A 15,092-nucleotide genomic window follows, 5' to 3' on the forward strand; every position below is an offset into this window, starting at 1 on the left:
GCAGCGTAAAGGCCTTTTGGATTTAATACAATTTCCCACCCCAACTAGTGCTCCCAGATAGGCACTGCCCTGCAATAGGCTGAACTCATAATAGACTTTCCCCGAACACAAAGACTACATACACAATTTAACAATTCCAGGGCGAGGTTGGAATGAAAACACCACTGGACAGTTAGCAACAATATGGGAATGAACCTAAGGGAAACAAAGACTTTACCACCCCAAGGCCGCAAGTGACGGGACAAAAAACATAACCTGGAGGGGATTGAGAGCAACTCTATGACACTGGAACACCACAAGACGAACTGTAATAGGAGAGCCTAGTACCCAAAGCACGACAACCCCCACGAAGGAAACTAGATTTCTATCACCACAGACACAAATGGCCCATGTTGAAACCACAAGCTAGATATAAGGAGTACTTGAATGCCAGTGAGCATATCACAGTACAGGGGCTGGCAATGCTTGCAGAAGTCATCACTGGAAGTTGTAAATCCTAGCCAAAGAAGGAGACCTCCAGTGGAGGAAGATCGTGTGCCTGGATCCCAAATGAATGCCTAAGAGCTGCTCGGTAATGAAACACCAACATTCAAACCTTCCTCAAGTTCTCGCTGCCTGTTCAGCTCCCAAAACGAGCCCTCTTGGAAGCCACCGCAGAGTCTTGTCTCCCTATTCCCTCTATTCATGTCCCAATTCACAGAACCATTCCAAATTCGCATGAGGAGAATAACAAGTATACCCAACGCCTTAGGAGGCTTCATTGTCCGAACACAACGTCGATTAATACTAATTATGGTTGAGAACATGTTTGTCACTTGTTAAATGGGGGAGACCCTGAGGCCACTTGATCTGTTGATCGCTCACACCCATCGGGGGTTAAAAATTTGATTGTTAAAATTTATATGTACATACATATTTTATCACTTTCAATCTATATTTTCTTAAAAATAAACACATATTTTTAATTATTATAGTATTATATATATTTAATTGTATATTATATTATCAAATCTCTTGATATGGAGATTTGATCTCTCTCGGCTTTTGGTAGATCAAGAGTTAAGATGTATCTAGACTAGTTTGAATTCCCCTTTAAATAAGCTACATCCCACATGAACATCATAGGTCATACCATAGACTTTTTTTATTGTTATTATTATTTTATTTTTATATGATTATTTTTATTTTTATTTTTTTATTAAATTTAAACTTAATACCACACTAAATAAATAAATAAAAAGTTAAGTACATATATACATTAATTAAATTGGAAAAAAGGAAAAAATTATATATATTGTGAATAAAAGAAATGATTATGTATTATGGGAAAACTTATTTTCAATGATAAGAAATGCAGGATGAATCATAGAATTGTAATGATAAGAAATGCAGGATGAATCATAGAATTGTATTGAACTTTTTACAAAAGAATGGCTGTTCTGAAAAACAGGGTTAAAATAGGGTAAAAAGTGATTGATATTATTCTTTAATAATAATTAATTATTATTATGTGATTTTAAAATCATCATTTGATGCTCTCCACCAAACACATTGAGAAGTCAATTCCAAATTGGAACTATTGCAGCCTCGAGGAGGCTTGCTGTAGTCTCTCTTTCAAACGTGCAGGCCAAGGTGGAGTATTCGGCCACACAACTCAAGGATTGGATGAACAATTAGATTCCTTCGGTTGATTGCTCTGTTTAGCTGAAAATTTCAGATTTAAGATTCAATCTGGTGTGAGCTCTCTCTCACTTATGGTTTCTCTCACCGGTTCTTTCCTTCTATTCTGGATGGCTTCTTCTGGTGGAGCTCTCAGCGTCCCTCCTGGCGTGCTCTTTTTATCCTCACTTGCTGGTTCATCTGGAAATGGAGGAACAACCGTATCTTTCAGAATTCTTGCCAGCCCCTGCATTCCATTTTGATGTCTATTTCGGACTCCATGCCCTCATCGGATTAGTTCCTCTTCTTCTGGCAGTTTTTTTCCGAAGGCATCCTCTCTGCCTGTTTTCTTCTGATATTTTCCTCTGAAAAAGGAAATCGAATGTGCTGAATTGTTTTTGTCGATTTTGAAAATCCCTTTCCGTCTCTACAGATGTGGCGATCGAACATGGTGAAATGCTTGATATGGAATCGATCTTATCTTGAAGTTTGTATATCTGCAGGGTATCGAATGTGCTGTTCTCTTACAGCTATCAGATATCTCTGTATATCTGATTATATATAAGTTTTTATTCCTGCCGTTACTTCTCTGAAAGATCTACGATGACCCTGCCGCAAAACAGGGTATTTCTCCCCCTGTCCCCTTTCAGGCGGACTTCTACATGTAACCAGTATCCTCTCTATCTGAAAAATGTCCTCCGAGACATCTGTAAATGATGCTTTTTATATCATCTTAATATAATCCATTCTGATTTTTTCCTCTGAAAAAAAAAAAATGTCAACGAGATGCAATTTAAAATTTCATTGTCGATTTCCTTCTTTTCCCCGATGGATTTGTTGGTTGATCATATACGTGTGTTTATTCACTGATTTGAGCTATTCAACTGCAAATTCCCAATATTTGAACCAAAGTTTGGATCAGCAGGACAACTTAGGGAAATTCCTCGGATCATCAATGCACTAATGGGGAAAGTGAGAGGTTCGGTAACAGTGACAATTCCCAATATTTCCCAAAATTTGAACCAAAGTTTGGATCAGCAGGACAACTTGGGGAAAGTGAGAGGTTCGGTAACAGTGATAGAGAAACTGAGCTGATCATGTGGAACCTATTGATGGGACATCTGGATCACATTTGGATCAGCCGGACAACTTGGGAAAGTGAGAGGTTCGGTAACAGTGACAGAGAAACTGAGCTGATCATGTGGAACTTATTGATGGGACATCGTCTGGGAATAACCGAAGGCGACTCCTATTTCCAATCTTATAGCAATGTAAATGCTATCTGACATGCGAGCGGAATAGTCATGGAGTGCCCTCTCTACGCTCGTCCTCTCTTTCCACGTGCTGTCACTCAGAGGGTGATGGCTATTCCGCTAAATACTATCTGGCATGCGAGCGGAATAGCCATGGAGTGCCCTCTCCACGCTCGCCCTCTCTCTCCACGTGCTGTCACTCAGAGGGCGATGGCTATTCCGCCGATCTTATAGCAATATAAATGCTATCTGACATGCGAGCGGAATAGTCATGGAGTGCCCTCTCCACGCTCGCCCTCTCTTTCCACGTGCTGTCACTCAGAGGGCGATGGCTATTCCGCTAAATGCTATCTGACATGCGAGTGGAATAGCCATGGAGTGCCCTCTCCACGCTCGCCCCCTCTCTCCACGTGCTGTCACTCAGAGGGCGATGGCTATTCCGCTCACATGTCAGATAGCATTTATATTGCTATAGGGTTGGAAATAGGAACTGCCATAACCGAAGGGTCTGTTCACTATAACCCCTGGTGAGTATTGAACCGTAAACCTCTTAACTGCTTTGCAAGCACTCAGGTCTGAAGACCAATTCTGCTACTTATAGAGGTTAGATTAGTAAAAGAATTTATGTGAACATGGAGTACTCTCGCCCAAAATTGTATTGTCTACTAACTATGCCAAAATATGTATTAATTACACTGAGCCTTAACCATCCAACAGATTTGACACAACTTGTTAAAGAGTGACAACTGAGTAAATCTCAGAGTTGATATCATGCATGTGCTCTGTGTGGTGTCCCTGTAGGCCAATTAGTTTGCTAGATGGCAAAGAGTAGATTATTGAATGATATTCTCAGACAGATCGAATTGTATCCAGTTATCAGTTCCTTTTAGTTGTTAGTAGTGTGATTTAGGAGTAGACAATGGAAGTTCAACCTCTGTGATCAATCCCTCTGTGATCAACCAGGGATTGAGGATTGGGGATACAGGATGAGATTGTACATATGCATTACTAGATAAAGGTCAGCACTATAAATATGTTCAATTTACTGTTTCCTTTGAATATGGGCTATCTTAGAAGTTCCTTTAAGTAAATCCCAATATGTTGCGCAATTGGAGGGTCTGTGTTTCCAGTGAATTTGAAATTGTAAAAAGATAGATGGGGATGATTGAAAATCTGTAAGTAGATCATGCACATTTCCAAAACCAATTGGAGGGTCTGTGTTTCCAGTGAATTTGAAATTGTAAGAAGATAGATGGGGATGATTCAAAATCTGTAAGTAGATCATGCACATTTCCAAAACCAATTGGAATTGGAGGGTCTGTGTTTACAGTGAATTTGAAATTGTAAAAAGATAGATGGGAATGATTGAAAATCTGTAAGTAGATCATGCACATTTCCGAAACCAAGAAGAGAATGTGGAGAATTGTAGAAAGATAGATGGGAATGATTGAAAATCTGTAAGTAGATCATGCACATTTCCGAAACCAAGAAGAGAAGGTGGAGAATGTGGTTAGTTAAAGTTTTTAGTTTTTTTTTTTAATTACAAGTTTCAAGAATATTCTAGAATTTGATTAATAATAAATAATAATTAAGTCAAATAATTGACTTCAATCTTGTCTATATTATATTCCGAAATATTCCAAAAATCTATAATCAAATTAAATTAAACACCTAAAATTAGTTTAACCGCCTCAATTGGTTCAATTGAATTCAATGAAATTCATTTCAAGTTCATTGAATTTACTTTAAAGAATCCCAAAAAAACAGAACTTAACCAGCTCAATTGGTTCAGTTCAATTCAATCAGATCCATTTCAAGTTGACCAGATTTGCTTTAAAGGGTCCAAAAAAAATGTTGAGCAATCAGGAACAGAGCTCACTTGGATTCATGCCCAAATGGATAAATAGACATAACACAAGAATTCTTAGAAGAACAGATTTTTCTGTAACATGGAATGTAGCAGATCCAAGAAGGCTTACCTGGCCAAGCTGAGTGAAAAAGTTGGGCGTCTCAGGTGTACTGCTGCCAATCTGACCCAATGTTAAGGCAATGATAACAGCTGCCAGTAAATTAGTGATGGAGTAATCAAGATAAGTGTGCTGTGGAAGACGCCCCCGCCTCTCCAATAAGGTCATCACAGCAGGCCATGTTCCCAAGAAGCAAAGGGCACCTAGCATCAGAGCTATGGCTCCTCCCTTGTTCTCCACCACATGCATGGCTCAAAATACAGAGGCACCAACAAGGGAAAATTCACTATTTTCTCTGAACACCGATGAAAACCGATGAAAACCGATCTCGAACTAAATCTCAGATTATTTCACATAAGAGGCCCGCCATGACAGGCAGCCTAAAAGCTGACCTCGTTCAAAGTCAATAATGCAAATGCATCGCTGAGGTTCTAAGTTCAACTCCCGCCGACTGTTGAATTAAACTTTCAGACAAAATATGAATATATCAATTTGTGCATGTGTGATGACTGATATTTGTTTTTATTTTATTTTCCTTAAATCAAACGTTTTGGAATCTCCGGAATCCTCGTCGTGGATTCAGATGAGAGAGATTCTTTGTCTGTACGCGTCAAACTTACCGGGAATGGAAGCCCAGTCTGGCATGTTACTGTGAGATCCTAATAATGGGATTAGAGAATGTAGAATCCATGGATTTTACAGCAAGATAACGCTGAGAAAAAGTTGACATTAAAGCATGTGCCGAAAAGTTAATGTTAAAGATGTCTAGGTTAATTAATAATATAAATTTTGATTTTATTAATGCATGAGATGGTTTATTTTCCATTTTTTTTCCGGGTGAATTTCGCAAAAAAAAATTGAGATTTTTAAAAATTATAAATTTAAGTGGTTTAATTTGTTTAGATTATGTACTTAAAAAATTTGAGTGTTGAATTTATATATATATATATATTAAAATGTATTTTAAATAATAATAAATTATAATTAATAAAAATTTATATTGTCCCATTTCAACCTAAAAAACTATTTCATCTATTATACTATCAAAAAAAATTACATATGTATAATAACATTTCTAAAACTAAATTATAAGACAATGTTATATTCTTTTATTAAATATATTATTACATGAGATAAAATTTACAAATAAAATGATCATTTTAGTGTTTTACATTTTATGAATTTAATATTTTTATAAAAATATTATTAAAAAATAAATAAATTTTAACATTAATATATCATTAAGAAGAGTTTTTTTGATAGAAATTATATAGGAGAAAATTTTGCTAACGACCAGCTAGTGTGGTTTGAAAAGTGTTGGCAAAATTTTCTCCTATATAATTTCTAGTGGAAAGACTCTTCTTAATGATTATCTCTGAAAAGACATGTGGCGGCTACTTGCCTATGAACTATGTTACAATAAGGCTTAAGGGATTTTTTATTATTGAACAATAAGAGAAAACCTTAAACAACCAAAACCCTAACTCCATGAGATGGAACACCAAGAGTTTGTGAGCCTCATTGGGGTTAGTTGGGCAACCAAATTCTTGGGGTCGTAACTTGGTCATATGATCTATGTTTGGTGTGTATGATACCTTGTTGGAAAGATCTCTCTGAGTACTACAAGATTTGTCGTAGGCATGTGTCGTAGTTGTGCCTAACTTAGGCACGAGTCTGCTGCAGACCTCAAAAAACATCGTTTAGGGGGTCAAAACAGTGCCGAAAGTTCAGGCCCTGCTAAAAATAGTAAATTCTATTATAATCAAGGAAACAAATGAAACCGACTGGAGGTCTAGATGAAATAGGTGGGTGGCCACCAATATCCACCTGGATCAAGCACTGTCTGAGTTCGTCCAAGAATTTTGCCACCCCTGAACTATGTAGAGTTTGCCGAGCACTGGGGTTTGTTTCTCTTTCACCTAGTTTGGTCTATCGGTGTTTGTTCTGGGTTCCTTTAGTGGGTGTCATTGAGGGAGTTGGTGATCGAATTGTGGTCCAGGGTTGGGTTATAGTTTTGTATGCAGGTATGCCCCGACAAAGGGGATGACCCCACAGAGGTGGCGACTGACACAGACAGGTTGCGGCTTGAGCCGACAAAGAAAGTTTGTCTACCGAGAAAGACTATTTGAGCAAGGGTGAACTTTCCCAGGACCTAAGTTGTGCTCCGGGTCATGTGGACCTTCCGGTCACCTTACAATCGATAACTGAACAATTGAGGGGAATCCAAGCCAACCTAGATATTCTTAGAGAGCATAAATATGAGGACCGTAATGAGTTAGTGGCATGTATGAACGATATTAAGTATAGCTAGACAAAGATTCTGGAGCAACTGATGAACATGTGCATGATCCAACGACGAATTAATGACCGCTTGCATGTACTTGAGGCCATAATGGAACACATCAATTTCCATATGCATGAGTGACATGGCCCAATGGTAGCTCAACCTATGCGTCCTCCTCAACCACCACCCTGATATGTCGTCCACGTGATTTCTTCTTATTTTGTATCTCTTTTGGCATGTATGGTTGTCTAGCCCTTCAGAAATAAAGGTTCACTGGAAAAATCTTTTGCACTATTTTTCAGCGCTCCTAGCTAACAAATCCGGTCGGAGTGGAGTTGGGAGAGCCTTTGAAAATAATTTTGTATCTTGTATTTTCAAATATAATATAAGTTTTTTGACCGACGAGAATAAAAATAAAAAATAAAACTTTTAAATAGAAGAAAATGTCTTATATATCAATTTAGTATTTAGCTTATTCATTACTTTAAAATCAGTTTAAATCCATTTAACTCTCGATCTACCAAACTCTAAGAAGAATCAAATCTCTTTTCACTTTAAGAGAAGTTTGCATCTCAAGAATTTTTAATCTCTTTTGATATTTGGTAGAGCAAAAATTAAGATGAATTTAAATTTAATTATTAAATATAATTATAATTATAAATATCATTATAATTATAATTATAATTATTATTTTTTATGTTTTTATTTTATATTTTATTTTAATTAAATCAAAATATTAAGCAAGACATTATATCTTTAACATCTTAAGTTAGAGAACACGCACAATTAAATTATTGAGCTAAAAGGCTCATTTTACAGTCTAGTATGATTTGTAAAGTTGTCCATCCGTCATCAAAATTGAATTGAAAATTTTCTCATGTCCATCAAAATAAAAATTATGAAAAATCTAAAAAAATAAAATTAAATAACTATACAAAACATTTAAATAATATCGGCTCATAAAAAAATTTACATATGAAGAAATTAGATAACTAAAATGACGTACATGTTTCTGTTTTTTTTTATTAATACAAAATACCTATACAGCTTTTTTCGTGCTGAAAAAAAAAAAAGATCCCTCTCAACTCATATTAAATCAATGTTTAAAATAGATCTATATTGATCATATAACAATTAAATCATCATAATAATAATACAAAAAAAATTAAATCTCCTCTTTAAATTATATCTATACATATATATATTCATACCTCAATATATATATTGATATCTCAATGCAATTGGTAAGTGCTTTTACCAATTATATATCTAAATTACTTATAATATTTTAATCGATTCTTATTATATTGTAATACAAATTAACCAAGTTGTAATAGTCTGTACTTTAATATATAAGAGTAAAAGTCCATTTTTACGATATGCTCGCGGATATTGAGTAATGACCGACTCTGTTTTTCTTTTTATAGAGCATAATATTTTAATAAAATAAATTTTTATAACATATTTTAAAATTAAAAATATATATATATTTATTTATTTTTTTGGTGGATTATGAGTAATGATTTATTCTCTTTTTTTAAAAGTACAAATTTTTAATACATTTTTATTTTATTTTTTTGGGATATTGAGTAATGATCTATTCTCTTTTTCTTTTTATAAGCATTTATTTTAATAAAACAAATAATTTTATAACATATTTTAAAAATTAAGAAAAAATATTTAAATTTAAATAATTTAAAATTATATATTTTTTATTTAATTATATTAAAATGATTTTAAAATATAAAATGTTAAATAATTATTGAAGAATAATTCAAATTTAATAACAAGATTCAATAATAATAATTTTCAAAATTATTATAACAAATCTTATTAGATTATTTATTTGAATTTAATTTAAATAATAATAGTAAAGATAATAATCATTTCCCAACCATATCTTTATGTATATATTTTTAGGTTGTGGTTCATGGACACTCTGGTCAACGGGTGGCGCTACGTCCATGGAAAAATCTGGGCTGATCAACCCCCAAGGGAATCTAGCGCAAGGCTTGACCCCAAGGGCTTCAGGGAGATTTGACCCTATGACCTCCCGATGGCGAGGCACTGATTTTGACCAACTGAGCTAACCTTTGGGGCTTCATATCTTTATATATATTGGAAAGAGTATTTGTATTATATAATTATGTGTCTAGCTTATAGTAAATATTTTAGTTATTATAGAACTAATTCATCAAAATTTTCTAATTGTTTTTCTTTTCTAATAGAAATAAAGGAGAATATATATAAACAACAAAAAGAGAGGTTTTATAGGTGAATACCTTACAAAACTACCCCAACAAAATACATAATTTACAATACATAAAGTACTTAGCATACATTTCTACTTCAGTTGAAGTCTCTTAAGACACGAAATTATGTTTTAATGAGACCTTGATCTGGTCACTAATCTTTAATTCATCTATTTTCAATTTATACCCCTTATTAGCATACAATGTTGAAGTCTCTTAAGACATGAAAATATGCTTTGGATGAGATATTTTCTTGATTTTTGTCATGATGTTTTCCATAGATTTCTCCTTTGGCAAGAAGCCTTTGACTAGATGATGAGCCTTTGACCAGAAACACGCTGGTTTGAAACGCGTCTGACTAGATGATGAGCCTTTGACCAGAAACATTGGTTCGAAACGCGTCGACAAAATTTTCTCCTATATGATTTCTATAGAAAAGACTCTCCTTAATATAATATGAATAAAAAAAACTTGAATTCATCAATATATTATTTTATTAATACACATATAATAATACATATAAAATTTATTAATAATTTAAAAACTTCATAAAAATATAAGCTAAACAAAACAACAACAAAAATACTACTAAAATGATCATTTTTTTTTGTAAGCTACTGTAGGATCTTTTCTATTATATGCAACTAAGAAAAATATGTACATTCATAAGGTGATCTCAACCCGCCCCGAAGGGAAACCAGGTCTGTTGATCACCTGCAGTCTGAAAATGACAACCCAAAGCAAATATACAAAAAACCACAGAGTCTACAACTTGTATCTTACTCTATCTACATTCAGCTCTATAAACCTGCCTGCTATAACAATTCATAAACATTCCAAAAAACTTATTCTTCTAGTTTCTGACAGAAGGACCAAAAGAAAACAAAACAGAAAGATTCAGTCTACCATAAATTCTGTCTTTATCTCCTCCTCGCGCTGCCCATTAGTGATCTTTTTCAGCATAGTTCGAATTTCCTCTAACCTGGTGTCCTGCATCTGAATAGTGAGCTGTAGATTCTTCATCTCCCTTTTCAGGTTTGGGATTCCTTGAGCCATTTCAGTGATCTCCTCTGCTACCTATTCCATGGCTTTTGTAATTAACCGTTTCAATACCCAATAGACATGCAGGGCTTGTTTATACAGGGATAAACGACCCCTTGTGTTTCCTGGGTCCGGTAAAAGACTGCTCCAGTCCTCCATTTCTGGGTCTGAGGGTTCCTGTAATACATTATTCTCCAACTTCTGTATAATTCTTCTAATATCCTCATGCGTCCCTTCGCTATACGCCTTTTCCGCATCCTGAGCCATCTACTCAGTCGTTCTTCGTCCTCGTTTCTGTCAGTTGGACGGAAGCACCTCTGCTTCGTAAGTGTCAGTTTGCCACCCTCTCCCCCGGCCCCTGCGACTCCTGCCTTTGCTTCTACGGGGGGGTCTTCCTCTGTTAATGCTCCGGCTGCCCTGACCAACCTCAACCGTCGACTTCCCCTTATGCTCTTCCCTACCAGCCTCCTTATCTCCTTCTCCTCGAGTTTCTTCTTCATCCGACTGATCCTCCTCCGGCTTGTTAATCTTCACCACTCTTCCTTTGGTTGACATCTGATTTTTGGCCTCGTGGGGCCTTCCTCGCACCTCAGCTCTTCGCTTATCTTGCTCTTTACCATTTTGAATTCCCTGCTTGTCCTTGTCTTGGCCTATCTGTCTCCCTTCCTCTTCTATGTTATCTCCTACCCTCCTTCTCTCCGCCATTGTCTCCTGCCCTTTCCTGTGTCAGTTTCCCGGTTTTCTTTGGATAGTATTCTCTGCCTTCACCACTTTTCTACACCTCTGGTTAACCTTTGCTCTGCCTTCGCCAGCTCTTAAGTATTTACCGATCCCTATCCTACACTCCACCGCCCATACATCGCCATCATTTTCCCCTGCTCTCGCCATTATTCCTTCTCCTCCACTCCTCGGAATTCGACCACCCCTGCATGTCGGCTCTGCATAACTGAGGATGATTACATTAGGAGGTGGCTTGCGCTTCCACGTCCTGCCTGCCATCGTATCTCCGCAATGATTCCTTTTCTTCACCTCGATCGGGGTACTAAAATGATCATTTTAATAAGTATATAATAATGCATATAAAATTTATTAATAACTAAGAAGCTTCATAAGATTTATAAACTAAACTACGAAAATTATCATTTTAATAAATTATATCTTATGAATTTAATATTTTTATAGAAAAATATTTTTTTTTTTCTCGGTAAATCTATTATATTCTATTATATTATATACAGGTAAACATTACATTCAAAGAGACAGGTTGCCCAAGGCCGACTGTTGAGCTTTGGGTTGGCATTTCGCATTCAGTATTCGCCCTCGCAGGGGCAGCATTTCCATCGTGACACAACACAACATTGTTTTCAGACCATACCAAAACATCCCGCGCAGGGGCTTCAGAGCAAAATTCATCCCTCGCAGGGGCATCAGAAGACCTATAACAGCTCCCTTGCGAGTCCTACTGACCAAACCAGAGCAAACATGGACATAAACATGAACTAGAGGGACACAGACAGAGATATATAACCTATACCATACACAGACAGAGACGAAAGACCTAAACCAGACCTGAACAAGAGAAATGGATGACAAAGTGTGCCATTGGAAGCTATTCCTCAGGCTTTTCCTCAATAATTCTGCACCACCCGTGGCCTTCTGGAATGCCTTCCCACATTTCCATGGGGTTCTGCTTGGAGGTCGACGCCTCCTGCTCCTGAGGTCGGATGGGAGTCTGCTCAGGTTCCTTCGCTGGCGCTTCCTTGACAATTTCCGGTTGCTCTCCTGGGTGTTCCTCCCTACTGCCCGAACCGTCTTCATCTTCCAGAGGATCCTCAGTGAAAAGAACCGATATGTGTGCATTAATGCGTGAATTGTCCCTCGAGCTGCCAAGAGTGAAGATGGCAGAGCCGAATGCTGGAAGAGGGTGTTGTCCAGCATTGGGATTGCCGGCATCCATGAATTGACTAGCCTGTATAGGAGTGGCCCCTGCCCTTCTATGGCAGTAACAACAGCAGCAGTGGTGGTGGGATTCCGCAGCAGGGCGGCGTGAGGAACCTCCACGAACAGAACCCCTTCTGCTGAGCATCCTTTCCCTGGGTCGAACCATGATTGCAGAAATGTCGGCGGCTTGTGGCAGAGCAGCGAATGAGGGCTTTTCCGTCTTGAGTTGCCCCCCAACAAAATTACGCCCTCTCCCAACTGTTCCGGAACCGATCTCAGCAGAACATAAACAACAGCCCTCTGAAAATACAAGCTTGAGATTTCCTTTGGCGTCTTGAATGCCGGCAAGACTAGCAAGATCTGAAGCCTTAAAGAGACGATTACCCACAGAGACCTGAACTGCGAGCTTTTTGCTCTGATCATGGAACCGCAACATTCCTTCATCCTCCTTAAATCTCCTGACATTCTCTCGAAGCTTGTTCTCCTTAATTGCTCTCTGCAGACTCTCCATTTCACCTTACGCCGCATTGAGTACCCTGCAGAGCGTCTCATCTATTAACTCTCGGCGGCAAGAGGCATTAAATTCCCGGAGTGATCACGAGGCGGCACATGTCTGGCATGTGGCTCCTCACTGCCATTCATGCTAACACCCGCATCCGAGGATTTTTATAGAAAAATATTAAATTGCTATTAAAAATCAAATAAAATTTTAATATGAATATAGTATTTTTAAAAATATTAATAAAAATATATATAATTTATTAATAATATAGTCTATTAATAATTAAGAAACTTCATCATAAATTAATGACAAAGTAGATGTTTCTAACAAATATTATAGTTTAAAATAATGAACAGAAAAATATTTTATAATCATAAGAATATGTGGGTTTAATATTTAAGAGTACTTAATTTTTTTTTTAAAGATTATAGATTTAAATTCAAAGTGAGTGGAGTAGGTATATTTTTAAATTTTAATAGTTGTTTTCGTAAGTCAGTACAAAAATTTCTATTAATAAAAGGATTTTACATTGATATCGTGATTGTCCAAAAAGATTAATCGGGTGTGTAAGTCTACAAATTAGATATTCCTGTAAAAGTATGACAACGTTCAAATCCCAAGATCCAAAATTATCATATTAACTATTGTTCATACAAAGCTAATACAAAGATGAGCAATAATAAACATGCTCCCAATCCAGAAGATTTAAAGTACCGATGACAAAAAAATGTGTGAAGATTGTGCCTTTGTTGTCCCTTTGTTGCGCTTACAATTATCCAGAAGGTTCAAAAAAGAAGAACCAAAATGAAGAGCATTGACGCCATCTGCTCACTTGAGAGATACACCCATAACCTCATATCTCTTGAACATCATCACATATTGTAGAAAAGGTGCCAAAAAAAACTTTGTTCCAACCATTGTGATCATTTATGAAGTAGCGCAACCCTTCAATCTGATATAATAACTAGAGAGAGGGGAGAGGAATTGGTTGGTGGAGAAGTATTGACTGGTGGAGCATTGATAACAACAAGAGGTTCGGTGGTGTTTTATGAGTCAGAATCAGAGTCTGAAACCACATATTTTTCCACCCTTTGCAAACGCATGAGTATATCATCTAAGCATAAGCGAACATTCCTAGGGAGACGTTTTATGTCCTCCTGACCTACAAAAATCTTGTAATTGCCTACTTGTTAGTCTCAGAGCACCAAATGAAATAGAGTGTCCAGCTATTGATGTACTACAATGGAGTGTCAGAAATGCAGTCTCCTCCTTTTGAATTTCCCAGGATCGGGAATCCATTTGAGATCGTGAATGCCCACCTATGAATCAGAGAAATAAGGTTGATCACCAAACTCCCTTGATTCTAAATGTCAAATTTCTTTTCTAATCTCTAAAGGGATCGATTCAAACAAGGTTGCAACCGAATTCCAACCAAATAAACGTCTTTGATGAGAAGTAGAACTACTGGCACCCCTAAAACACCCCCCCAACTTGCCATTCTTTATCGGGACGACATAGACACAATGAACGACATAGTGATGGCACTAAACTAACTAACTTATAGACCAATGATTTGACTGAGAAGAGGGGAATTTGGACAACACCCAATGTTCTGAGAGCTTGACCAAAACAATATTATATCATCCCCAAAACACAACAATTGGTTTGTGTATACAATGGAGTGCAAATTATAAACCCTTGCAACCCTGGTTCGAAAACAATGGTATGTAAAAGAAACATGACCCGAGTAATGGACAAAGGTTTGTTCGAAGATGAAAGTTTGTTCCAAGACACAAACTGTAAACAAAGTAATGATATACTTTTGTAATAGTAACAATATTATGGACGAAAGTTTGTTGCAAGGCACAAACTTCAAACAAAATAGACCAAAACAAAAGCCAAGAAGCCAGAAATTTCCCAATTGCGTTATCAAAACACATAAGTAGTCGGCCTTGCTAGAACTAAATGGAAAAATCCCTAGGATACCATACCCTACAAACCAAAACAGGGCAATTGAATGAGATACCTAGAGAATCAAATCCTTGGAGTGTCGAGGATGGAAGAACGACGACCAGCTCTAAGACAAGCCCTGAGGTTGTGTTGTGAAAAAAAAGGATAAAGAACATTGACCTTTTACGAGATTAGCAATCCCTATAGACGTGTAATGGTAAGGAGTCCAAATTTCCTCGGCAA

General features: G+C 36.7%; 1 protein-coding gene across 1 annotated transcript in view; it reads right to left on the bottom strand.

The window, feature by feature from the left end:
• The window catches only part of LOC149140385 (ureide permease 2-like), a 199,713-nt gene extending 194,371 nt beyond the window's left edge, over positions 1–5,342 (bottom strand). The window contains exon 1 of the mRNA XM_089450594.1: positions 4,892–5,342. Within this exon, the coding sequence (XP_089306720.1) occupies positions 4,892–5,128 (237 nt within the window). The 5' untranslated portion in view covers positions 5,129–5,342. The remainder of the gene's footprint in view (positions 1–4,891) is intronic.
• Positions 5,343–15,092: the final 9,750 nt, after the last annotated feature.

Source organism: Pinus tabuliformis, chromosome X (genome assembly GCF_031772625.1).
Source record: "Pinus tabuliformis cultivar Carrire ecotype Pingquan chromosome X, CPIR1, whole genome shotgun sequence".
Taxonomy (NCBI): Eukaryota; Viridiplantae; Streptophyta; class Pinopsida; order Pinales; family Pinaceae; genus Pinus; species Pinus tabuliformis.